Below are 26,210 nucleotides of genomic sequence, written 5' to 3'. Positions count from 1 at the left end.
GTCTCCCTTCCCCTCTCACCAGGTGTGAAACCTCACTCTTCCTCTGCTCAATTTCTCCCTCTTTCTCGCTAGAACACATCTTCCTATAGCTTCCTAAGCAGAGGGAATGAAGTGGACCTCAAGCCTTGTACATCTGTTTTTATCCTCCCTCCCTTGATGCATAGGTGGGCTGGGCTTACAGAATTCCGGGCTGGGAATTCTTCTCCCAGAGAACGGTGGAGGTGCCCTCCACTGCCTGCTTGACTCCACCTCGCCTGCTGAATCTGGAGCCCGTCCAGGTCCGGGTCCCTGTAAAGGTGACCGGGAATTTCTTTCCCAGAGTGTGATAAACTTCTTCTGGGGTCAGGACATTTTACATTTCTACTTTGGGGTCTGTTCTCGCCCATTGTGTTGACCATTTGGTGGACCTTTACAGGGTAGAAATTTATGTCCTGTTCCAGAAAGTGGGGGCAGGAAGCGGTAGTACTGTGGTGATGGTTCTCTCCCTTCTGTACTCTGCGCTCTCTTTCTGGAGAACAGGAAACAGGAGTTACATGTTGGACCTCCTGGTCCTCTGATTTTCTCATCTTTTCTTTTCTTTTCTTTTTTTTAATTTTTAATGTTTACTTTTGAGAGTGAGAGACAGAGCGTGAGCAGGGGAGGGGCAGAAAGAGAGGGAGACACAGAATCCCAAGCAGGCTCCAGGCTGTGAGCTGTCAGCACAGAGCCCGACGCGGGGCTCGAACCCACAAACCGTGAGATCATGACCTGAGCTGAAGTCAGACACTTAACCGACTGAGCCATCCAGGCGAGCCTCCCCGCTTTAAATGTTTATTTATTTACTTAGAGAGCACGTGTGAGTGGGAGAGGGGCAGAGCGAGGGAGAGAGAATCCCAAGCAGGCTCCGCACTGAATCCCGAGCAGGCTCTGCACTATCAGCGCAGAGCCCGATGCAGGGTTCGAACTCATGAACTGTGAGATCATGACCTGAGCCGAAATCAGGAGTCAGACACTTAATTGACTGAGCCTCCCAGGTGCCCCTCTCACCTTTTCTAACTTTCCATCTTGCCACTTTTCTGCTCTGCCTTCTAAAATATTTCCTCATTTTACCCAGACCTTCTTTTTAATCATCATTTCTATTTTTTTATTTTAAAAAGTCCTTTTTACTTCTGAGTGTCCGTTTCTTACAATATACGTTTTTCCGTGTTTGCAGTCCCTTTCCCACACCCCTGAGAACGTGATGCGTGTTCTGAGCTTTCTTCTCCCAGCATGGCCTGTCTTCTCCTGCTTTGCTGCTGCTTATCCCTCTTGATCCCTAGTACGGTGCTCCTTGGTCATCTGCGAATCTTCCAAAAGGGCTTGGACTGAGGTTCTTCAGTGCACAGAGTTCTGGTAAGCAGTCCGGTTTGGAAGCCTCTGGCGTCAATATCTTAGGGTCTTTCTTCTTGGTCCAATCAGATTCCCCAGAGAACTCTATTCTTTTATAAAGATTTTTTTTTTTTTGAAAGCAATCTTTATATTGAACGAACATGGGACTCAAACTCACAACCCTGAGATCAAGAGTTGCACGTGCTTACCCACTGTGCCAGCCAGGTGCCCCTAGAGAACTCTGCTAATCTCCTGGCAGAATGGTGCAGTCCTTGCTACCGGCATGCTGGGACTCAGGAGGAGAACAGGGCACCTAAGCCAAGCAGGTGCCCGCAAGTTGAGGGGCCTCTGTTTTACCACCTCTGAGGGTTATCAAGTCTCTAGTTCTCTGCCAGGATGGGGAAGGATCTGGGTATCTGGCTGCTTTTTATTTATTTAAAATAATTTTTTTAATGTTTATTTTTGAGAGAGAGCTTGAGTGCAAGTCGGGGAGGGGCGGAGAGAGAGGGAGATACAGAAACCAAAGCAGGCTCTAGGCTCTGAGCTGTCAGCACAGAGCCGGATGTGGGGGCTCGAACTCACAAGCTGGGAGATCATGACCTGGGCTGAAGTCGGATGCTTAACTGATTGAGCCACCCACGCGCCCCTTGACTCCTTTTTAAATAGCTTTCAACCTATCTTTATCTTAGCTGCCACTTTTATTCTTATCTGCCAAAGTACTTGATTTTGCTAATTCCTGAGCTTCTGGGGGATTCTGGGGTGGTTATCAGCTTTCCCTGCAGCTGCCTTATCAGTCAGTATTCTTGGGTCTGTTGAGCCAACGTCGGTCTGCTTTCCAACTTCCAAATGTTTTTGCTGTGCTCACTCTTTTTTTTCTCCTCATTCTTCAGTGTTTATGCCATTCAACACACACACACACACACACACACACACACACGCAGACGCACACACATATTCTCTCTCTCTCCTGTCATTTTAGTGAGGCTTTAAGAGTGTGAGGCTGNTGGACAATATTGAGTACATTTCTCGGCTAAGAGGAAGAAGTCAATGAAAAGGGAAAAATCGGGGAGACAACAGACAGGATGGCCGAAAAAAAAAAAAAAAAAAAAGAGTGTGAGGCTGATGCCTCTTTCCTCTTTCCTTGGGATCTCTATGGAGGAGGCCCTCCAACTTCTTCTTCTTTTTTTTTTAAAGACCAAGACAGCATCTATACAATGGGGTCAAGGAGACCTGGCCGGTGCATGGCAGAGACCCAACTAAACTCTGGGTCAGTAATCTTTCCATTACACTGTACAATTTTTTCAGAGGATTAAAATCTCTCTTACTGATCCTTGGGGATTCATGTGGATTCTACAAAAATTAAAACTTTCTATTCAAACTCACTTTTGCACCCGAGAATTCTACAATCTTCAACTCACATATTTTTTTTTTTTTAAAACACTGTGAGAGGGTTTCCAAGAATCAAACGGCTAATAAGTACAGCGAATCCTTTAGTATAGGCTCATGGCTACGTACTCTGTAAGGCTCACAGGACACAACTCACTGAGAACTGACTTGAAGAGAAGTAAGTCTCTTAATAGGGGAGGAAAGGAACAAAATGCTTTCTGTCCTTTTCACTAGCCGCCTTCCTGAAAATCACCAAGCCTGCATTATATAGCCATAAACAAAGCCAGCACGAACCCTAAAGCCAAAATGATATTTACAACAGAAATGAGTTCAAAAGTCCTCATCTCATACATGTACACCTGTCCTAAATCGATCCTTTTTGAAAATATTAACATTTCAAAAAGCTCTGTTAAGAACCTCCAATACTAATCACTACCCTGGATAATTCTGATTTTACTTCTCACTCATAAACATATATGCGTATATATGTGTGGGTGTATAAATCTATCAACGATTCTCTTTAGGAAAAGTTTTCATGTGTCCTAGAAATGTGTATTTTGTGTATTTTGTGATATGTACATGTGCGAAGGCAGAAGCATCTTCGAAACACAGTAATTACATTGGCCTCTCTGAAGGAGAAGAAATTCCCTGAGGCAATATAACAGCATTTTCATAAGCAAATAATGATAATTAAAAAAACCCCAGAAGAGAATAATAATTCTGGGCAATGACAGAACCAAGCCTTAGAACTACAGCCTAACCGGGAAATAAGAAGGAAAAAAAATAAAACTTAACATGTAGGAGAAGAGACAAGACACTTTCTAAACCTAACGATCCTACCTTTGGGGGCTGAAAACCCAGATAAAGCCCCTTCCAGTCTCTTCAAACACAATGAGCCCAGCATGAAACAGACAAGACCACACCAATGCCACTCAGTTTTTTCCTTCTCGTTACCAAATTAACAAACTAATTTTTTAAAAACCCCACAAATAAACAATTCCTAAGTAGAACTAAACTTGCCCTACACCTTGAGGGGGAAAAGGCCCACAAAAGCCTTCATTTCCTCGTTTCTAATTTCAAATTCTTTACATAAACATTTAAGTAAAATCTGCTTTCTCACCAGTAGAAACCTTTCAAAGAAGTGGAAGAGACAGAAGAAATTAACTGCTCGTGACCTGCTAAAACTGCCTGGTTATTCGTGGGGTGCCCACTTCTCTCCAGCTGCCCAGAAATGGGCACTTCCAAACGACAGCTTCTTCCTCTTCCTCTCTCTCTCTCTCTTTTTTTAAAGATTTTATTTTTAAGTGACCTCTACACCCAACGTGGGGCTGGAACTCACAACCCCGAGATGAAGCGTTGCAGGGTGCTGACTGAGCCAGCCAGGCGCCCCTTCCTCTTCCTCTTGGAAAGCACGTCCCTGCTGAATGAGGGAGCAGCTGGGAGGGAAAAACGAGCTTGCTGAATTTCTGCAGCCACGGCTTTGTGTTTTAATTTACGTCGAAATCTATTTTATATCAGGACGTGTTCTTCCAGCAAAGGACATAGAAGGGCAGAGAAGGTCTTGCTTTTATGTTTGTAAAATGGAAAAATAACAGATATCCCTCCCACCTACAAATGCAGATGGCCTGATGATTCACCTCTGCTTTCCACCAGTGGTTTGGCAGCCCCGCCTGCACATTAGAATCATCTACGAAGCTTGTAAAAATCCTAATAACGCGCAGGCTATTTCCCAGGCTCATGAAGTAAAAGCCTCTGGCGGTGGGGTGCAGGCACTGGTATTTTTTGAAAGCCCCCACCCCTGGGAGTTTCCAGGGTGCACTCAGGTTGGCATGGCTACCTCGGTGTTTAGGAGTGGTAAACATCTGTCTTCTCCCTATCTTGCCAACTCCAGTTGAGCAGGGAAACGCCGACCAACAGATTCCAGGAAGAATCACCACTTTCCCGTTCCATTTGAGAAAAGACCAAACACTTGCCTCTCTGCTTGAAAACTGTGGAAATTTATGGATACTAGAAAGATGTCATTGGAACAAGTATCTGTAAAAGATAAAGAATTAGCATTTTTCACAAGTTAACAGGCCTAAGGATGACCTTGAACCTGCTGGGTGAGTAGACATAAGGAAGACCATGGACTGAGCATCCAAATACCAGACAGAATGAGGGGCGCCTGGGTGGCTTGGTCAGTTAAGTGAATGACTCTTGATTTCAGCTCAGGTCATGATCTCATGGTTCATGAGTTCAAACTCCACATCAGGCTCCGTGCTGACAGTGCGGAGCCTGCTTGGGATTCTCTCTTTCATTCTCTCTCTGCCTTTCCCCCGTTTGCATGCGCGCTCTCCCTCTCTCTCTCTCTCTCTCAAAGTAAATGAAACAAATTTTTTTTCATAAAAAATAAACAACAACCAGAGACAAAAAGGTTAAGAATATCTGGCTCACTGAATACATCACAAAGGGCCCTGGCCATGACTTGATTCACTTTCTTCGCCTATGGCAACAGATCTGTTTCCAAGGACGTGGACAAGAGAAGATTCTTTTGAGCATGTGACTATAAAGGGTTGGGGCTGTAAGTGTGGGAAGGTTTGTGTGCGTGTGCAGACACACGCGTGTACGCAGGCAAGAAATCTCCCTCTGGGGAAAAGTTACTAGACAGACTGGCACCTGCAAACTCCTATTTAAGGATGAGAAAGGCCAGGTCACCCAACCACTCGCCTCATTTCTAAAACTAAGTGGGTGGGGACGCAATGGCTGGCTCCATCAGTGGACAGTGCGACTCTTGACCTCGCAGTCATGGGTTTAAGCCCCCACACTGCATATAGGGATTACTAAAACAAAATAATAAACTTAAAAAAAAAAAAACCTAAGTGGCTAGATGAGATGAACCCAGGGAATTTTCTTCTGACGCCAATATTCTCTTGAGCATCTCCCCTACTGCTCACAGTAAATTCTGCAGGATTCCTGAGTTCTCTCTCTCTCTCTCTCTCTCTCTCTCTCTCTCTCACACACACACACACACACACACACACACACACACACACACACGGTTTTCAGTGACACTGAGAAGCCTCTTCTCCAGGTCATTATCACCTCCTGGCTCACCGTCCTGATCCTGACAAGGGCATTCTTATTGGACAATCACCACTTCAGCATTCAAGGGTAAAGCAAGCCAGCACTATTTAAACGCCACACTAAGCTTTTTAGCTACACTTGGCCTAATGAAGGCTCTGAGCATGGGTGTGGGCCCCAGGATTGCGTCCACTTCCGTCCTCCTCCCCTGGTCCGAGGCCACGGTGACCCTGGGGGGAGCGGTCGGGCCGGAAATGACGGGCACCCTGCTATCTCAGCAGCATCCAGTCGAGAGCGCCCTCTCTGCCCATGCCAGCCAGGGCACTGCTCTGAAGTGGATAAATTGGTGGGTTTCACTGGATACCCTTCCAACGAAATGATGTTTCCTCTTTAGTACTCACTCCCCAAGGATGTGCCAGTAACATAGAAGCCAATTAAGATGGTAATCTCAGAATTAGGTTACGACACTTAAAATGTTTCTTCTTAAATCTATTCACTCACACACTCAAAAACCACTTCCTGAGGGCCTTCTGTGCGGCAGGCAGTGAGCAATGTGCTGGGGCCACGCAGACGAGAAAGGCCGGGAAGGCGCTGCCGGCATCTGGAGGTCGCCAAGCCCTGCCCCACAGCCACACCGAGCTCTGCGTTTCACCCCCTCATCCCCAAAGTGGGAAGACAGCAGCTGCCTTACGGAGCTCCCAGGACGAGTCCAAGAGACCGCGCCAGCACAGCATCGTGCACACAGCAACACAGCCCCTGACGGCTAAAGACTTCCAATGCGTAAGGGAAACACACCATGAACACGAACTGGATGATTCTTCCAACCATGGGGATGCTGGGAAGAATTATTTTGGTCTATGACAATTTGAAGATAGACACATGGAAAATCAAATAACAATCCCTGCATATGCCGTCCAAGGGCACAACCTGGTTTTCAAAGACAAGCATCCCCAGGGTGGTCAGTGAGATCCCGCGCCTGGGTAGGGACGGGAGCCTGCCTGTGCCCCTCTAACTTCTGAGAGAGAACAGACTAACTCGCCAAATGCCCCAATGGGAAGTCCTAGCATCACCTCACCCTGGAGAGGCATGGGCACTTGGACCAGATAAACGTCACGACAGCACAAATGCTCCTTTTCCCCTGACTGATTCAGCAGGGAAAGCTCTGGATGAGTAGTCAAAGGACTCCCTAGTTTCATCACACAATGAAGCGCAGGTTTAGGGCAGGGTCCAGGCAAAGTCACCTGACCACGTCACTGGAACACCTTCAAGATAACCTGTCCTACGTGTGCAAATGAGAAAATCCTGCCTACCTGATGGGGCCAAGCTGGAGTCAAGGGTGACGGTGTGTGAGGTTATTTGCAAGATCTAATACCATACCCAGTGAATTAGGAAAGGACAGTGTGCTCAGCCTTCTCTCAGGCCGTTAGAAACTGCACGGACCCCTCTTCCATTGTTCCGTGAAACCACAATTTGGCCGAAAAGCTCTGAAAAGCCAATCGCTCACTCTTCACAAACAAGAAGAAAGGAAGTATTAAAGCTTCAGTTTGCTAACTATAGTCCTTTGTTGCTAAACTGGCCAGCAGGCCAGACTGCTGATAAACAAGGATGTGGTCAATTCTTTTAAGGATTTCACTTCCCTTTGAGAGGCAATGCTTTCTCCTGAGATTCCCAAGCCACCACAGGATTTTCATCTGCAATGTTTGCAAAGCGATCTCCCATTCTACGTACAGTGAGCTCTGCTCAATCACTGAACTTCATACCGAAGACGAGAGGGCTGGTTTGGAGGCAAGAATATTTCTTCAACTAAACTCATTTTATGATACTGCGCTAGGCTTGGGTGAAATCAGTAAGAAAGCCACAGGAAAGCACCTTAGTTCTCAGCTAAAGAAATACAAAGGCTAATCATAAATGCTTAGCAAAATAAAATCTCGGGGTGTCTGTTTTTTTTTTAAATCAAAACCATCCCTGGCCAGACGAGAGACGCCTCACAACCGCCCCATTTAACCATCTGGAAATACCTTCTATGTTCAATTTTTGGAGGAGTTAAAAAGAGAGACAAAAAAGACAGCTTTCAAAGGTAAAGAACTTGCCATGTACAGCCTTTATAAAAATAGAGTCAAAACCATGATTCAGGAATAAGCTCTTTTAATATAATGTTAGGCAAGCCATCTAACCTCTGTGTTCTTTATTCCTCTTTATATAATTAGCACTTGTTAAGATAATAAAAGCCACAGGTAAAAGTTCCAAAAGACTGAGAAGGCAGAAATGTTCACTCTTCCGTCCGTCATCGCTATCTTTAGCTGAAGAAAAGCTTTCTGCAAAGCTGAATGATTCTGACCACCAAACTCAGCCTTCGAGCTGGAATTAAACCACAGGATGAAAACCACACCTGACTAGGGAAGGTGAACCAGGCGAACTATTAAACGTTTCTTCCAGAAGTGGCTGTTCTAATTTGTGGAGGCTGTCACAGATTACGCAATTCTTACGACACAGAAATTTGTTAAGTCTCAATTAAAGCCCTCATCAACAGCGAGGGAAGCAAATCCTAGGCAGCTGACCAAATTCAAGTACAGCCCAACAGGAAGAACAGAGTCAGAGCAACTCTTCCTGCGTGGCAACTGGGGCCAGATTTACTTTGAAAATACCATGGACCACCAACTACCACCACCACATGCAACTAACGAGACAAAGCCAACCAACTAACCCTACTACGTTGAGCCATAAAATAAGCGAGTGTAAGGAAATCCAACCAAGTTCTGTTTTGCCTCCTGGGCAGTATGGAACATTCTGTGAAATCAAATTATTTCCAGAAACAGCTTTGGGCGCTCCTGTTTTGCTGGTGTCCTAAACATCTGCTCAATTCTAGTCCCCTCTTAGAGGCTGAAGAAGAGAGTCTTAAGAGAGATTCTTTACCTCCCCAACCCTGGAAAGTATCAGGATCGAAACTGGAGTCATCCCATCCCTTGGGCATACACTGCTGGCAAAACAAACAAGGATTCATTTTGCAAGAACCTTTTTTAGGAAGAAAAGAAGACTCAGCCAAACCTTCTCTCTTTTACAATGCACTTTTTCCCATCAAAAATGATTATTTGAACCAATTTACCTCTCTGGGGAGAAGACATTCTAATCAGACCATCTCTTAACTAAAAACATACCTGAGTCATTCATGCTGCTATTCCTCTTGGCGTATGCGCTCCGGACCACCTGCTCGTAGACCTGAGCTCCGATGGTTCTCATGTTGTCCCGGATCAGGATGCCTTGAGCCTGCATCATGAAGAGGTAGGTGTTCACTGCAGAAAAGAGAAGAGAAGAGGGGAAAGAGGTGAATTCAAAAGCAATCATGAAAACTAAACAAAATAAACACACATACTTTGGCTCGCTTCCTTGCATTCTTTAAAAAAACTTTTTTTCGGCTCTAAAACCCCAAAGTGCTTCGACTCTTATTTTTCTTTCCTCGGCTCTATGTTTCTAGGACACCCAGATGTCTTGGGTGGCCTGGTAGGACCGAGGGGGCATTTCTGTCAATATTCAGCCTGAGGAAAAAACAAACACACAAATTTCAAAAACTCTCTTCCACCGGGTCTTCAAATCGCCAATCGGTGTTCTGGCGCTGGGATGATCACAAAACCTTTCTGGACAGATTAAAACATTTAAAGAAGATCTCATCTTGCTTTTAAGTTCGCCTTCTCGGCAGTCACTGGCTACGAAAGGAAACCACTGACCGCTCTGCCTACTGGAAACGTAGGTCCAGACCTGGTCTTGGCAACCTTCCCAAAGTGCTGTACTAAGGCCCCAGCCAGTTTCCTTTGGGGAGATTTGGGGAGAAGACAGTGAAAGACTGTCAGCCGTCTGACTACCCACCCACCTCAGCCCTGAAGCCCAAAGCAAATGGGACAAGAGCAGGTGCTCGGTCCACGTGTCACCTGGAACATTCCCCCTTCACACTCTACACAGTAATGAACTTCTGTACGGCACACCTGACACAAATATGTCAACCGACCCTGAATAAAACCAAACTGAAAAACGTATTCGCAACAAATGATCACTCGGATAGGCTGTCCAATCATCGTCATCTCTGGGGAGTGAGCTCCGCTGGAGTTTTCTGGAGTGTCCCTGAGATGTGAAACTGGGGCGGGGGGGGGGTCACAATTACACACGAGCAGGGTTCCTGCAGTCCCCCTGCAGTCTCGGCGACCAGGACACCCATTTTCAAGAAATGGTAAAGTTTTAAGACACACACACCCTCTTACACAGCCATCCCAAGGTCCCCATGCTGACGCCTCACAGGGGCCGCACATTTATAGATCTCAACTCCAGCGTGTGCTGGAGAGGCTCTGAACACCTGGCCGGCCTCCCGCCAAGTACCAGGCAGGTATACGGCCCACAGTCTGGGCCACTCTGCCAGACTCCATACACGTGGCCTCGGGCTGTCCTGGCTCCTCCAACAGACATACTTCGTGGACACTGCTTCATCAGTATCATCAGTGTCCTGCACACAATGGGCAGTAAATAAGGGCTAAATGGATGAAACGTAGAAGTCAGTTTATTTTACTTCAAGCTACCGTGTTCGCTGCTTGCACCAGCGACAGGGGTATGGGTGGGGATGGGGACGCATCACTGGGCACAGCGCTCCATGAAAAACCCCATCTGGCCCATGTTAAACAGGGACATAAGATACTGCAAAAGGTTTCAATGATCCCAAAGGTCTATCCGGAGCCATAAAATTAAAAAAAAAAAAAAAGAAAAGTCAATGTTCAGAATGCTTTCGGAGGAAATGAGGTAGTTTCAAAGGAGGCCTTGCACCGACTGGAGGACAGACCACACGTTAACTTCTGGCGTCAGCAGGCAGGAGATCAGATAGAGTGCTTATTCTCTGTAGCCAGAAAAGTTATGGCAAACGATGGCTTCAAATCCTTAAAAAAGTGTAATTCTGTGAGGCCTCTGAAGCAAGAGTCACATCCCACTTTCTATTTACAGCAGATAGACAGCACAATGCCCAGTCACAGGAGGCAGGCATCCAGAAATATCCCTCAACAGAAGATTTAAACTCCATCCAGTAACAAATTTCTAATGTAGTTTCATGGTGTCTTTTATCATCATAATATGTACATTACACATATTATAACTGCCCTGAAATCTTCCTTCCAGCCCCAACATGCTACTAAACCAGCTGTCCTCAGTAACATAAAAACAGAGATTTGTTAAACTTTGTGTGTAAAGCTGTTAGCTGGGCACTGCGAAAAATACACTGCTTTCCTTTCCCTAAGTTTCACAGTCGGTTCGGTGCTTGTATCTTCTGCACTGCACAGGACACTGTTCTTGGCCCCTTAAATTCTCTCCCTTTCTTTGTTCTGGAATCCGAAGGGTAGGATTCCTCTGGGGACAGTCCTCAACTTTTCCCTGCCTACCACCTTGCAGAGCTACATGGAGCCTGAGGAGAGCCCATGAATTTGCACTTGTAGCAAGCTCACAGGTGATACCAATGGGGGAGGGGGGCTCTGAGAACAGCTCCAGAATCAGGGCTCTAGGGAAGTGCAGCCACATAATAATAGTAAGTAACACTGACTGAGCACTTCGTTACGTAATTCTTTATCTCATTTAATCCTCATAATTATCCTAAGAGGCAAGTAAGAACTATGCAACTTACAGTCAGTTTCTAGGCTTTAGGTTCTCTATGCAGTTTCACCAAGCTCAGCTGAGCAATGGCCCGCAGCAGGTGCGCCCATGCTCAGAGGACTGAGCTTTAGGACCCGCTCTGGCCACAGCCTCTCCCTCAAAGATTGCAGGCACCCACGTGGCTTATGTGGTTCCTGTTAAGGAGCTAGCTCTCCAGCCTTTATCTCCTACACAAAGCTGCCAGATGGATCTTTCTTAATTACAGATTTATCCACACTGCTCCTGCTTAAAAGCCTTCCATCCGGGAGCTTCCGCGCTCCTGTCCACCACACACATCTCATTAACCCTTCAACTCCCAGTTACACTCCTTTAGTCCTCTTCAAATTTCTGTGGTACTCTTACAGATTATCAGAAATTTGCCCTCTGTTTATATTTTGTCTTAGTTTCCTAACAATTGTCACATGTGTTAGTCTTCCCATTCGACTAACAAATTTACTCAAACCATCTATTCATGCTTTTTCTAATTATCTGCAGGAATTACCACAATGCTAGAAAAAAAAGACTGAGGCAATACATTTTGCCAAACAAAAGAAAATAAACACAAATTCATAGACTCAAAATTGGATGAGATTTTGAAAAACACTCTTCAAGCCCATTTACTACTTCCACATCAACCCAGAGCTGTGCCTTCCACAAAGACCGAATCTATGTAAAACACAGCCAACTTCAAAGAAAATCCTCCTCTGAGATGGGTCCAAAATGTCTTCCCATCACTTTTACCCACCGGTAAAATTCACAGCTTCGTGAAGTCAATATCATCTTGATTTTTTATTTGAGATAAAGAAGTCCTCCAGAAGTCATTTACCCAAGGTCATACAGTCAGTGAAGTCAAAAACAGACAGGTGATGGGGCGCCTGGGTGGCTTAGTCGGTTAAGCGTCCGACTTTCGCTTAGGTCATGATCTCGCGGTTCGTGGGTTCGAGCCCCGCATCGGGCTCTGTGCTGACTGCCAGCTCAGAGCCTGGAGCCTGTTTCAGAGTCTGTCACTCCCTCTCTCTCTGACCCTCCCCTGCTCACGCTGTCTCTCTCTCTCCTAGAAATAAATAAAAATATAAAAAAAAACAAAAACAAAAAAACCCAGACAGGTGAGGTTAGGTGTGCCATGACATTTTGGGAAAACAGTACTTCCCAATAATATCGTCTTGATCAACCGTGGCTGAACCACAGCTAAAACAACGCCCCCCCAAAAAAAAAACCAATGAATTTATTTATTAGTATTATTTTTTAAAACCTAATTTAGGGGCACCTGAGTGGCTCAGTCGGTTGAGTCTCCGACTTCGGCTCAGGTCATGATCTTGCAGTCTGTGGGTTCGAGCTCCGCGTCGGGCTCTGTGCTGACAGCTCAGAGCCTGGAGCCTGTTTCAGATTCTGTGTCTCTCTCTCTCTCTTCCCCTTCCCCGCTCATGTTCTACCTCTCTCTGTCTCAAAAATAAATAAAAACCATAAAAAAAAATTTTTTTAAACCTGATTTAAACTGGCACTCTGTTGTTCAGTCCTCCATTGTGTCAACAAGTATCTGCTGAGTGAGCACCTGCTTTCCTGGGTGCTCCTGACAGGCAGTACTAGGTCACTGGGGCCCAGGATGAGTAAGACAGCACAGAGTAAGGTACAGACACAATTAAACAATTATAATGCAGTGTGATAAGTGTTAAAATAGCACTTACTACAAATTCAGGCTTACTATTAACTTCTTTACACTTTCACAAGAAACCATGATTATGATCCAGCCCCAGTATCTAGGTTAAGGGATCTCTCTTATGACCATAATGCAGTTGAGAAAAATAAGCCCTGTTCGGGTGTACACAATTGGACATTTCCATCCCTGTGCCAGCGTAAGCAGCCTTGGGCCATGGCTTTAACTAGATCATTTGCGGAAGCAAAGCCCTGGGTCTCCTAAACCGGAAGGCACACTCTCCCCTCTCTGTTAGAATTCTGGTCAGCCTCCACATCCTTATGAATCAGGTAAATGATTTTCACTTGAACACACACATTAACAAGTGACTCTGACTCACAGAAATTCCTTACGAGACAGTGAGATCTGACATTCCAGATTAGGAGCAAAATCATTTGAGCGAAAGACAAAATTATAGAATTCTACATATTTAGAGAGCTCATTATTTTTTAATCCTCAACATGTGTGTCCTTAATGTTGGTTACATCTGGCTCGGTAAGCTAAAAGTAGAAGAAAGCCATTCTTTTCCTGACGGCTCTTTAAGACCTGTGTCTTACCCCAACACCGAACACCCCAACACGCACCGGCATGTGTGCACACCCACAGCCCAATACGCCTTCCGGTTTTATTTTCCCGGCTCACACACTATACATTTTCTTCTTTGTCTTGTCTGTGGCTACTTCCCTCACTAGAATGGGAGCTCCCTGAAGGCAAGGAGCTATGCCCCTGGCAGCTAGGGCAGTGGGTCTGGAACAAGGAAGGTGCACAGCAAATCTGTAAACAAGTGATTAAGTCAGGACGATAAACGTGGAGTCTTCTGAATGAGGCTGTGCCCCAGCAGGTACAGATATGGGATTCCAAGCCGTTCTCTTACACCACCTCCCACTCCTTTATGAGAGGAACCCAAAATGTTCCCTGAACTAACCTGTTCTTAAGAAAATTTCAGCAATTTCTTTTTACCAATTGAGCAGAGCTGCCAATTCGATTAGCTCTTCCCCCCAATAAATGTTCTCTGGGGCTTTCCCTCCTCATGAAGTGGTTTGGTTTTTTTTTTTCATACCCCTAATATAAGGCACAAGTTAATTCAAAACGTTATTCGTGATAGAAAAACATTGGGAAGAACTTAAATGTCCATCCAAAAGAGACTGGTTGAATAAGTTACTGTACATCCACACGGATGGATACTAGGAGGCCGTGAAGAAAAGTGAGGAACCATTAAAAATAGCCCCAAACTGGAAAGAACCCACGAGTCTTTCTACAGTAGAACAGATTAAAAATCCATAGTTCATCTGAATCAGCATCTATACAGCGACCAGAATGCACGGCCTACAAGTGTGAGCGACCACACAATGGGCCTCTCACACATCACGTGAAGCCAAAGACACCAAAGGGTCCACATTACCATTCCACGTCCATGAAGTGCAAAGTCAAAAACAGGCACAACTAGTCTACTGAGTAAGAAGTCAGGATCAGGCAGAGAGGGACAGATACCATATGTTTGCACGTATAGGAGGATTAGGAGGAACTTAACGGAGGACCGTGGGGGAGAAGAAGGTGGGAAATAGTTGGGGAGAGGGAGGGAGGCAAACCATGAGAGACTCTTGAATGCCGAGAACAAACTGAATACTGATTATGGGTATAGGGGGGAGGGGAAGGGGGGTGATGGGCACGGAGGAGGGCACTTGTGGGGATGAGCACTGGGTGTTATATGGAAACCAACTTGACAATAAAACTATTTATAAAAAAAAAAAAGTCAGGAGGACAGGAACCCTTGAAGTGGGCGGTGTGGTTGGAAGGAGGCTTCTGGTAGCTTTTTAATTTCTTGACCTGGGTACTGTTTACATGGGTGTGTTCATTTTGTAAAACGTCATCAAGCTGTTGTTCACTTATATTGCTTCACTTATTTGTGGATTTTGATAAAAGGTACCCCCCCCCCAAAAAAAAAGAATGAAGAAAATCCGCGAACTGAATTTCAGGATACCCTATTAAATGGTGGGGGGGGGAAGCAAAGAGAGGTAACAGCGTACGCATGTGTGCGTTCGTGCTGTTTCTGACTTTAATAAGGTGAGACTTTATACGCTTACACATTTTTATTAAAAGAAACATACGGAAGGGAAGCCAGGTAAACACTCCTTATATACCTATTATGTGCCAAGGACTGCCCTCCACTGGGTGGATAAACAGATAACCATAAAGAAGGTATGATCCTTGTCACTGCCTGCACTGCAGGACCCGGGGAAGGAAATCTGTAACCAGTCCTCTTCCCAAGGGACAGGAGAGGGGCCGCTAAGTCATGCTGTGAGGGCAGGGAAACGTGCTCAAGAAGAGGGGTCGTCTAGGGCAGGGTCTTGAAAGACCAGCACTGCACAAGTCCAGGCCAGGGAGGGCACCCTTGAGGACGAACGGGCACCGGGGCAGAAAATACGTTTGAGGATCAAAAAGCAGCTCATACGGCTGGAATGAAGGGTGTGTATGGCACAGCGCGCGAGGAGGCCAGAAGAACAGAGGGCGTGAGATCACAAAGGGCTTTATGTGCTATATTTAGGGGCTTGACATTGAAGAAATAGTCCAGGGTCAGATTTCGGGTGGGCCAACTAGCAGGTATCAATCCAAACAAGTAAATTCGCCCCGACTCACTCATGCTTCCAGAGAAAGGACTCTTATTTTTAGTATCTAGAACCTAAGTTCCTTAATCCAAGGACGGAAATTCTTTGGATGAACTGACTAGGGCTCTGTGGGCAGAATCCCACTTGGTTATTAAAAGTTGGGTGTCCAAATCTTACCAAAGGCCATATTTTCGCTCTGTGTGAAGCAGCAGGGGAATATCTCGTCTGCCAAAATCTTGGAAGCCGGCAGATGGAGTGGAGTGAAGACGTCAGGGTTTGAGAAAGCTGGGGACTGCTGGGTCCCCCTGACCACAGCAGGGAGAGCTGGTTGGGGGTGGGGCGGGCATCGGACAGGCAAAGGTGCCGCTTCGCACTGGCCCAGGCTGTCAGACCATGGCTTCTTTCCCTGGATTTACTCACACCGGGCATCTCTGCTCTGACCACCCCTACAGACCATGCAATGTGTGACTTCTAACAGTGTCAAGCACGTTACGGGGAAACACGGTGACAAATCCATGAATAGATTATACCCCATTAACCCCAACAGGGTTATACCCCATTCAGACGTCCATGCTCTTGATATAAAATAAAGGCCGGGGAAAGGGAGAGAATATAAAGGGAACAGAAGCAGAAAAGGAAGAGAGGAAAACACGAAAGTTTCTCACTTTCTGTCCCCTCCCCCATATGTAAGAAACGCACACAGGATACAATAAAAATTAAGGGGAAACAGAGAACAGAGACGTGTCATAGGAATTCTGGAGTCCGCGCTTTGCCGTGCTATAGTATTTACAAAGCCTGCACCACTTTTTTGGGCCAATATTTTCTGAGAAGAACCAGAACCTGAAAAATAACTAAAATCTCTAGCACCCAAAACAGAGATTACCAGTGTTCACTGCTCTGCACAGAGGTGTTCAGTAAAAGAATGCATTCACTTATTCAGCTTTTTTAAAACATTTTTTAATGCTTACTTTTTTTTAAATGTTTTTTTATTTATTTCTGAGAGAGAGGGAGAGACAGGGTGAGCAGAGGAGGGTCTGGGAGAGAGGGAGACACAGAATCTGAGGCAGGATCCAGGCTCTGAGCTGTCAGCACAGAGCCCGAGGCGGGGCTCGAACCTACAAACTGTGAGATCATGACTTGAGCCAAAGTCAGACGCTTAACTGACTGAGTCACCCCGGCGCCCCCCCACTTATTCTGCTTTTATATATATCCATATAATACACATACACACACACACACACACACACCCTTATAAAGAGATGCATTCCTAGAAAAAGTCATGCATTTGCTGAGCCTGTGTGCCAGCACTTTCCCGGATACCTGTGTCTGTCACCTCATTTCCACCTCACACTAAACCAAGGTAGGTTACTACCCTCATCTTATAGACTGAGGGGACTCAGGCTGGGAAAAGTAACTTGACTGTGTGTAGCCAAGATTTCTCTGTCTCCAGAGTCCAAGTTTTTAACAAATACTATGTTCCATCTTCTCTGGTTCTCAAATGCCTAGAATCTCTTGAATGCACACTTACTGTTCCCACCACACTTGCTTATAGGTTCCTTTCCTCTGGATCCTTAGTGTTAATATCTTGCACCCGACTGGCTCCCAAAATTACACTTCAGTAGTGGGTGTCTGTGCTCAGGATAGAGTGTGGTGCACCCCTAAAATTTTACTAAGTTTTATGAAAATGTACTAAGTTTGAAGCTCTAATGTGAATCCTGAATCTTTGTGTTTCAGATCTACTTAAATATTGGAGGCTTACACTAGACACTGAGAGATAGACAGTAACATTCAAGGTGGTGAGTGCACCGTGACACATATCTAAGAAAGAAAAGAAGCTTTTTTTTTTTTTTTAAGATGCAAGGAATTTTTTGATAACAAATTTACAGTCTTTGGCACATCTATTTTAATGCTCCAGAGCAACTGTGTGGCAATTTTCACACAAAAAGTATTTAAAGAAAACTGGGTGTTGGAGGAGGGCACTAAGAGAGTTAGGAATCCCCAAAATTATACTGGAGGAAAAATTTCACTCCACAAACCTTTTACTTTCCTAGTTATTCCCATGTGAGGCAGAAAAACCACCAAGTCAATCATAAATTCTGTTTTCCACCCTCCCTGGTTATTATTCCCAGCAATTAAAATAAAAACAAATACAAAAAACCCAAGTGGTAAAAATTAACAACTATGAAATACTCTGTTACCATTTCCACTGACCCGTTAGTGTATTAGCTGTTAAATTATTAAACTGTATATGAGATTAGAAATGAAAACGCTGCCTAAACAGATATTAACTAGCCAAGCTGCCTAAGGCAGTCACTTAAGCTTCTGCTTTGTTCCCCCCAAATACCTAATAGCACGATTACAAACCTCCACAAGTACAGACCCACAAGAGGGGCTCGGCGAGCGAGGAAGCCCAAGTCCCGCACTGTGTAACCTGCACGGAACCCTGGGTCGGAGAAAACTGTAAATTACCTACTTGGCACTGTTTCCATCGAATGCCTGCATCTACCCTGGCTCTGCCTTGGGGGTTAAGTTGCAGAGAAGGTGGAGATGTGGACCGACAGAACCACGCTGCTCTGGGCAGCTGATTCCAGCGAGACAAAGGCTCCACCCACCTCCTGGGCCTAACCTCCCAGGCCACCAGACAGAGTACCACCTCCCGCTGGGGCCGCCCCCTCTCCGTCTGAAGGTGCCCTGGTGAATACTAAGCTTTAATGGCTCTTTTCATAGTTTTTCCTGGTATCATTCCACCCCCAGGATTAGAATGGTCTGGGCTCTTTCCCAACTGATACATGAACTCTTATCCATGACCCCACCATACCTGTGAGCATGGCTCTTCCAGCAGGCTGTGAGCATCGTAATGAGTACAGACTGTCTAACTCTGCCCCTCCCCCATCTATAATGTCTGATAATGAGTAGACACTCGCTATTTATTAAATTAATGAATTACAGCTTGGCACACAGCAGGCTATTAACAGCCGTTTGGTGGAGGTGACCTGTTTTCTAAAGCAAGAGGAACATCAGGGTTTCTGCAACCACACCAGGAAGATTCAGCCAGAAAAGGGCACAGTGAAACTTATCCTTGACTAACTTTGCTGGTTTAAGCGTAAAGCGGTATAACCCTTTGGAAAAACTATTTGCAAATTCAACACAGAGCCATAAAAACGCTCATATCCTCTGCTCTAGCAATCTCAAGCAACCTATTCCAAACATGAGGGCATTCTACACACAAAGTCTTTTATTAAATTATTTCTCACAGCAAAAACTTGGAGGACAACTCAATAGCAGCAGTAAAATAACAGAGAAGTTAACTGGGAAACATACACTTGACAGAGCCCTCTGTAACGTTACAAGTACAAACTATGAAGCCTTATACACAGAACAAGAGTTAAACACCTAACACAGACTATCATTTTAACACGAAACAAGTTCTGTTACATACAGTAACTATTGCTAAAGAATGAGCATCTGCATAAGGCAAAATATAAGCAAGTTTACAAACAGGCTTAAGTGTTAACAGTATGTAAGTTGTTTCTTTCCCCCTCTTCTATTATTACAACTTTTCTCTACCGTGTGTGTGTGTGTGTGTGTGTGTGTGTGTGTGTGTGTGTGTGTGTGTAATATGGAGAAAAAAATCAAGGATACTTCCAGGCAGAGTGAATTTATCTAACAACAGACATTAATCATTAATAAACAAAGCATGCACAATTTCNCGGGGGGGGGGGGGGGGCTGAGAGCAAGTATAGAAAGTATGTAGCTGCCATATCTGAATTATCCCCATATCAACATTCTGTTCTAGAAAGGTTGTTAATAATGGCTTGCTCAAGTCCTCCCTGCCTTGAAGCCCAGGAGAGCTTCTTAGGACCAGAAATGTCTGCAGAAACCAAACATTTACATATGGACAAGGGATTCTACCTTTCTGTCTTTGGGGAGGAGAGCATATGTGTACCACACAAATGACAGATATGGTGGGAGAGGTAAGAAACCCCTCATAAAAATCTTCGTGCTAAGAAAAAAGGTGGAGGGGAAGTTCCTGAACCGGGGACCCTGGGTTGAGTCCTGTCCCTGGCTGGCCCTGTGGTCTCTGGACCCTGGCTGGCCCCCATCTGTATAATGTTCATACTGAACTGTATGAGGTTTTTCAATCTCTTTCCAACCAAGCCACGACCCCCAGCACTGATACAACGGGAGATCTACAGACACAATTACACGAAATGCATTCGAAATACAGAATCATATAATACCAAAAATTTCTGACTCTTCTCCCTTCCCTTTGGACCTTGAGAATCACCAAACTGCTAAGTCTCCTTACCCTTCAAATCTCACGATTGTTAAGTGTGTTGTTTTCTCCTTTCTTCACTTTGGAGAAACTGGACTACACACACCCCAGATTTACATTTTCTGCCTTCTCTCCTCTCCCTTTCCATAGCCGGTTAGGGTATGACTGCCCTACACTGTTGGCCTTCATTTCCAGAACAGTGGCGCTTCAGCCCCCTTCACGATAGAGCTGGAAAGGGTGCTTGAATGGATGGGGAGGCCACACTCCTGGGGCCACCTCCCTCTCCATACACACAGGTCAGGAAATTACACTGGAGCCCCCGACAATGAACAAGGGTCATAAAAGGGCTTCTAATTCTCTCTCTCTCCTCTCGTACCATGCTGAAAAATTATATTTTAGTTGTGATTTAAAAGAACACAATTCTAGAGCAAAGAATTGAATTTCTTCACCTCTGAAATGCTATCTGCCTACAACTATGTTTCCTCTATCCTTTTGCAAATAAGAAACGTTAAGGTTTTAGGATGAAGCTCCAAGCTGCTTGCCTAAATGATTCAAAACACTGATAACGAATGTTGGTGAGGATGCAGGGAATAGGTACCTCACACCCGCTGAAGGGACTAGAAATTGGCATAACCCTTAGAGGGCAAACCGGCAATACATATCGAAATGAAATGTTCACTCTTTAACCTAAGAGTTACCACTTCCAGGAATTCATCCTAAAGAAATAACTGGGCAAATAAATGCATTCAAGGATGTTTATCTCGGTCTTATCTATAAAAGCAAAACCACAAACCTACCTAAATGTGCAACAGTAAGGCCTAAGGACAAAAATTATGGCAAAGTCAACACCATGGAAACCTAAGCGATCATTATTTCATCTAAACAATCATACTGTCGAACAATGTGTGTAGCACACCACATCTGTACTAAAGAAAAAGAAACACAGGAAAACTAAATGCATAAAACAGTTTAACAATTTGTATGTACATCAAATGTTCAGAGTCCTCTCCACTTGGTAGAATCATGGGTCGTCAGCACTTTCTTTTCTTTGTTACCGTGCGGCATTTTGGTGGCTGTCAGAAAAACCCTTATATAATAAAGAAGTTCTCTGCTCCAACAGTGAAAGTTCATGCAGCAACCAAATCTGTTTGAACTGACCGCAAATTTCATATTTTCCAGAGTTACTCTTACAGCAAATACTCAGCGCCCAGGAGGAGAAAAGCAGGGAATCAGAAAAGACTGTTTATTTCGCATGGCGCTGGCCCAGCAGAATCACCTCCGAAGGCTGAGCCCGAAGCCTGGCATCAGCCTTCTTCTATGGCTGGGAGGGAAGGGGGCTGAGAGACAAAAGAATAGGGGCGGGGGCTTATTACTCTTGCCTGCCTCCTGGGTCCACCAACTACCCGCACAGCACCAGTAGCCAATGCATGGAAGGGGAGAATCCAGCCTCAGACATCTACCCCCTTTTATCTCATTTTGACTAGCTTTTCTTCTCATTACTAAGAACGCCTTTTTCACATAGCACCTGCTGAATATCTATGAACACACTCTAGGAGTGCTGCCTTTGAACATGGTCTTTTTCTTTTCTTTTTTTAATTTATTGATTTTGAGAGAGACAGAGACAGAGAGAACCCCCAAGCAGGCTCTGTGCTATTAGCACAGAGCCCGATGTGGGGCTTGAACCCACAACTGTGAGATCACGACCTGAGCCGAAACCAAGAGTCGGACGCTTAACCAACTGAGCCACCCAGGTGCCCCTGGTCTTTTTCATTTTTTTCATTTTTTAAAAAACAATCGTGCATTTTAATATGGGGAAGAGGGGGCACAAAAACACAACTGAGCTTTTGCTGTATTAGGGGCTCCCTCCCTTTATTGCTTTAGATCCAAATGACTTCTCCAACCCCAAACCAATATTCCACCTTCACCTACACCCAAATGATTCACTAGTATCCTGAAATTTCTGATCCTTCTAGTTATAACCTCACCAAGCAAGCTTCTTCTCACCCAGCCTGCAATCCCAAAGTACCCTTCACAGACTATTCTGCGGTCTCCCTCTTGAGCCTCTTTGGAAAGGAGACTATTCTCCATGTCCTATGGGGATAATATATTATAATCATATTACTGTTAGCCTGGAAGATTATAACAGACTAATAGGGTTATCTACTCTTTAGGAATTTAAGTGTTTGCAAAGACATCATTCTAGCTGACATTAACTCTCACATTGTCACACACGGAAATCAGAGCCGTGATTTCCACAGAAAGGCAAAAATTACCAAAGAAAGCACTTGAAAATGTCTTGACTCCAGGCATAAACACTTAGCAAAGGAAGATCTTCCCTTAACACCCTGTGGGTATGATACCTTCCTCCAGACCAGACGGCCGTCTTTAGCAAACATCCAATGTGGTCCTAGAAAGGGGTCCTCTGAGCCAGGCAGACACTGGACTCACTGCCTCCCATCTATTATGTTGTTTGATCTTTCACTTGATTTGATCCAGAATGATCATTAGCACTTCTTTCCTTAAGTGATGTACACATGCTTAAGCAATGCAAGACCTACCAAGTCCACAGAAAGAGAAGGGCCAAGCAAGAAAATGCTGGAAAGAGTAATGCGTGGTCAAAACTTGTAAGACTACTGTGGAACATTAAAAAAACTTCCCACAGATTATTTGATTGCAAAGGGGAAAAGGTACGTCTACAATGGAGAGCTCAGACCTGGGCCACCCGACCAAGGGATCAAAACGGCATCACTAACATTGGAACAAGCCAACATTACGTTCAGAACCTTCTTGGCAGAAGCTCATAACCTAAATCTAATCAAGCTTTCAAAACTATCTTCTAGCTTACAAAAATCCAGGGGATTAAAAAATACATCAAACGGACGCCAAGCAACTCCAGAATGTAGAACATTCTATAAACCACTGGCCTGAACTCTTCCAAGTTACTATATTAAGGGCTATGGGGAGGGGCGGGATGACTACAGACTGAGACCAAAGAGACGTAATCAAATATAGTACGCGATTTGAGGCAGGGTGGCTATAAATAACACGCTGAACACCACTGGGGAAACTTGGATATGGTCTGGATACCAGAAGATATTACCAAAGTACTGTTAATTTTCTTAATTGCAATAATAGTATACAGGAAAATAATAGTGTACAGGAACATATCACTTTTAAAAAATATTTTTATTTTTGAGAGAGAGAGATACAGAGCTCAAGCAGGGGAGAGACAGAGAAAGAGAGAGGGAGACACAGAATCGGAAGCAGGCTCCAGGCTCCGAGCTGTGACGCAAGGCTCCAAACTTGGGAACCAGGAAATCATGACCTGAGCTCAAGTCGGAAGCTTAATGGACTGAGCCACCCAGGCACCCTGAAAATATAGTTTTTTTCGAGATTTTATTTTTAAACAATCTCTACACCCAAGGTGGGGCTCGAACCCATAGCCTCGAGATCAAGAGTCAGTCACATTCTCACCAGCTGAGCCAGGCACCCCATTCTTAACACTTTTGAGATCCATGCTGATGCATTTGGAGGTTAAATGTCTTTTTTTTTTAATGTTTTATTTATTTCTGAGAGAGAGAGAGAGAGACAGAGTGAGCAGGGGAGGGTCAGAGAGAGAGCGAGACTCAGAACCCGAAGCAGGCTCCAGGCTCTGAGCTAGCTATCAGCACAGAGCCTGACATGGGGCTTGAACCCACGAACAGTGAGATCATGACCAGAACCGAAGTCGGACGCTTAACCGACTGAGCCACCCAGGTGCCCCTGGAGGTTAAATGTCTTGATGTAGTGACCACTGAATTTCACATGGTCAGGGGGGAAAAAAAAAAGCCAGAGTTAAAATAAATAAAACAAATGGGAATAACTGTTGACCCCAGATGAACGGTAGGTAACATGTACACTGTGTTCATCTTTTAATTTTTCTGTAGGTATGAATTTTTTCAGAAGAAGAAGCTGGAGGAAAAGTCTGATTCTGGATGTATCTAAATTGCCAACTAGATCTAAATTATATTAATACTACACAGAGAATCCTGTAAATGGATAAAAAACATAATACAGGGAGTAAATACCTAAGTAATGCTCACATAAGAAGTTAAAGCAGTCAGTGGCTATTTTAGACCAAAAAAAAAAATTTCTTTGTCTTTGAAATCAAGAATTACATTTACTCTTTACCTATAATTTCATAGGAGAGTTGAGGAGAAATTACAAATAAATTTCTCTGTTCCTCCCTCAATTTATGGCTTTCCACTGCCTCCAAGGGCAAGTTCAAATTCCTCACGCATTGCATGACTTAGAAGAGTCCATGAAACTTGGCCTCTGTCTCTGCAGTTCCAGATCCTACCACTTCCCATTCCACCCTCAATGGACATCAGCAACGCTCTGGAAGCAGCCAAGATCTCAGACCACACCTCTCCCTCCTCTTGCCTGGAACTTAGAGACACAAAACCCAAGATGAAGACAAGCAACAATTCCCAGGAAAATTCAACAATCACAGCAAAAACATGTGCTCAGGATGAGAAGAGAGGGGAACGAAGATGCCAGTGAACACCAAACCCAGGTGTGCTCCTCCCTCTTTGCAAGTAGCGTTCCCACCTCGGCTTATTTGCAGCTCCTTTTCAAAACTACATTTGCAGCTTTACAGAAAGAAAAGTGACTCTTCCTGAGGTTGGCCTTACTCTCAGGCAAAAATTCCTAGGAATACACACCCTCCGATCAAAAAAGAAAAACAACAAAAACAAGTTTTTTAAAAACCTGGGGGCGCCTGGGTGGCTCAGTCAGTTAAGCATCTGACTCTTGATTTCAGCTTACGTCATGATCTCCCAGTTTGTGAGTTTGAGCCTCGCATGGGGCTCCACACTGGCAGCTCAGAGCCTGCCTGGGATTCTCTCTCTCTCTTTCTTTTCTCTCTGCCCCACTCATAATGTCTCTCTTCTTTCAAAATAGATAAATAAGCTTAAAAAAACCTGTATCAGTTAAGAGTTAAAACTCAGGATGTCCAAAGACGTTATAAAAACGACCCTCTGCTGACAACCGCAGAGCACTGAAATGCCAGAAAAATTAAATTACAGTCCTTTGTAATAGATTCCGCACTTTATTTTTAAATATTAACAAGACAGCCGGAGGGAGTAAGTTTATCAAGGGATGAGATCCTAGCAGCACTCCGAGTGCACTCAGGGGCCAATTAACCTCTCCCACCACGCCCACGCCTAGACTCTCCAGGGTTTAACGCTGCTTTCGGAGCCTTGGGTTTGCCAGCAGAGGCCTCTGACCAATCAGCTCCTGCAATCAATGCTCCAGGGGCGCGGTGCACAGGAAGCCCAAACCTGATCTATCACAAGCACATGAGCCGATTTCGTATATGCCTGTTCTCTGTTCTGCTGCTTCTGCTGTCTGAAGACCCCCAAACCCAGTAATGTGGCTAGTTGATTTGCAGGCTCTCTTCTCACCTTGGAGTTTTTCTTTCCCATGGTTATTTTGAAAATCACCAAATGCCTAACATTCATAAACTGTCAGTAGCCATCTGTGCTTTTCACAATTAGATCACTGTTAAAAAGAAACACAATTTTTAGCTCTAGACTTTACTTCAACAATCTGGCAAATCATTAAGGGGGTAAGTGAATGATTTCATCTTTAGAGTGGGGTCACCGTATTTTGTGAGGCCACCCTAAAAAACCCCGATTCTTAAACGACTGCAGGTCTTGAATCTTAAGGCCCCCTCAGCCCCAAATTCAGCTCCCCAAACAAAGCCTGGCACTTTCTGGATCTCTGCTCATAAAATGACCAGTCCGGTGATGGGGTAACTGCAAAATTTTTGAGGGGTTGAAATATTACCAGGTAAAAAGCAAAAACAAAAACAAAAAGTGCGAAGAAAGATATGAACTAAAGGATAAAAGGAAAATTCACCTAGAAGGAGAAAAAAATGAACAAGTAACCCCAACTACAAACTTCTACCCAAATAACCCTTCTCAATGGATCCACAAAAAGATTCTCTTGAAGTATCTGCTGCTAATTTGTGGTTAGAGCACAACAGCACAACATACTCAAGAAAATGATGCTCACAGCAGGCCACTAATATCAAGTAATTTTATGAGATTATGTCTGTGTTTGTGCTAAATAATTTATGCTGGGAGCGGTAATAAAAGCAGAGATCAAGTTAAGCTATTGACTGAAGATACTACCTTTGTCAAAC

General features: G+C 44.6%; 1 protein-coding gene across 1 annotated transcript in view; it reads right to left on the bottom strand.

Annotated features, from left to right (window-relative positions):
* Window positions 1-26,210, bottom strand: part of B4GALT5 (beta-1,4-galactosyltransferase 5) — a 74,040-nt gene that overhangs the window by 11,553 nt on the left and 36,277 nt on the right. The window contains exon 2 of the mRNA XM_077778301.1: window positions 8,949-9,083. Within this exon, the coding sequence (XP_077634427.1) occupies window positions 8,949-9,066 (118 nt within the window). The 5' untranslated portion in view covers window positions 9,067-9,083. The remainder of the gene's footprint in view (window positions 1-8,948; window positions 9,084-26,210) is intronic.

This window comes from Crocuta crocuta, unplaced genomic scaffold (assembly GCF_008692635.1).
Source record: "Crocuta crocuta isolate KB4526 unplaced genomic scaffold, BGI_CrCroc_1.0 scaffold27, whole genome shotgun sequence".
Classification (NCBI taxonomy): domain Eukaryota; kingdom Metazoa; phylum Chordata; class Mammalia; order Carnivora; family Hyaenidae; genus Crocuta; species Crocuta crocuta.
This window is presented reverse-complemented; position numbering and strand designations above follow the sequence as displayed.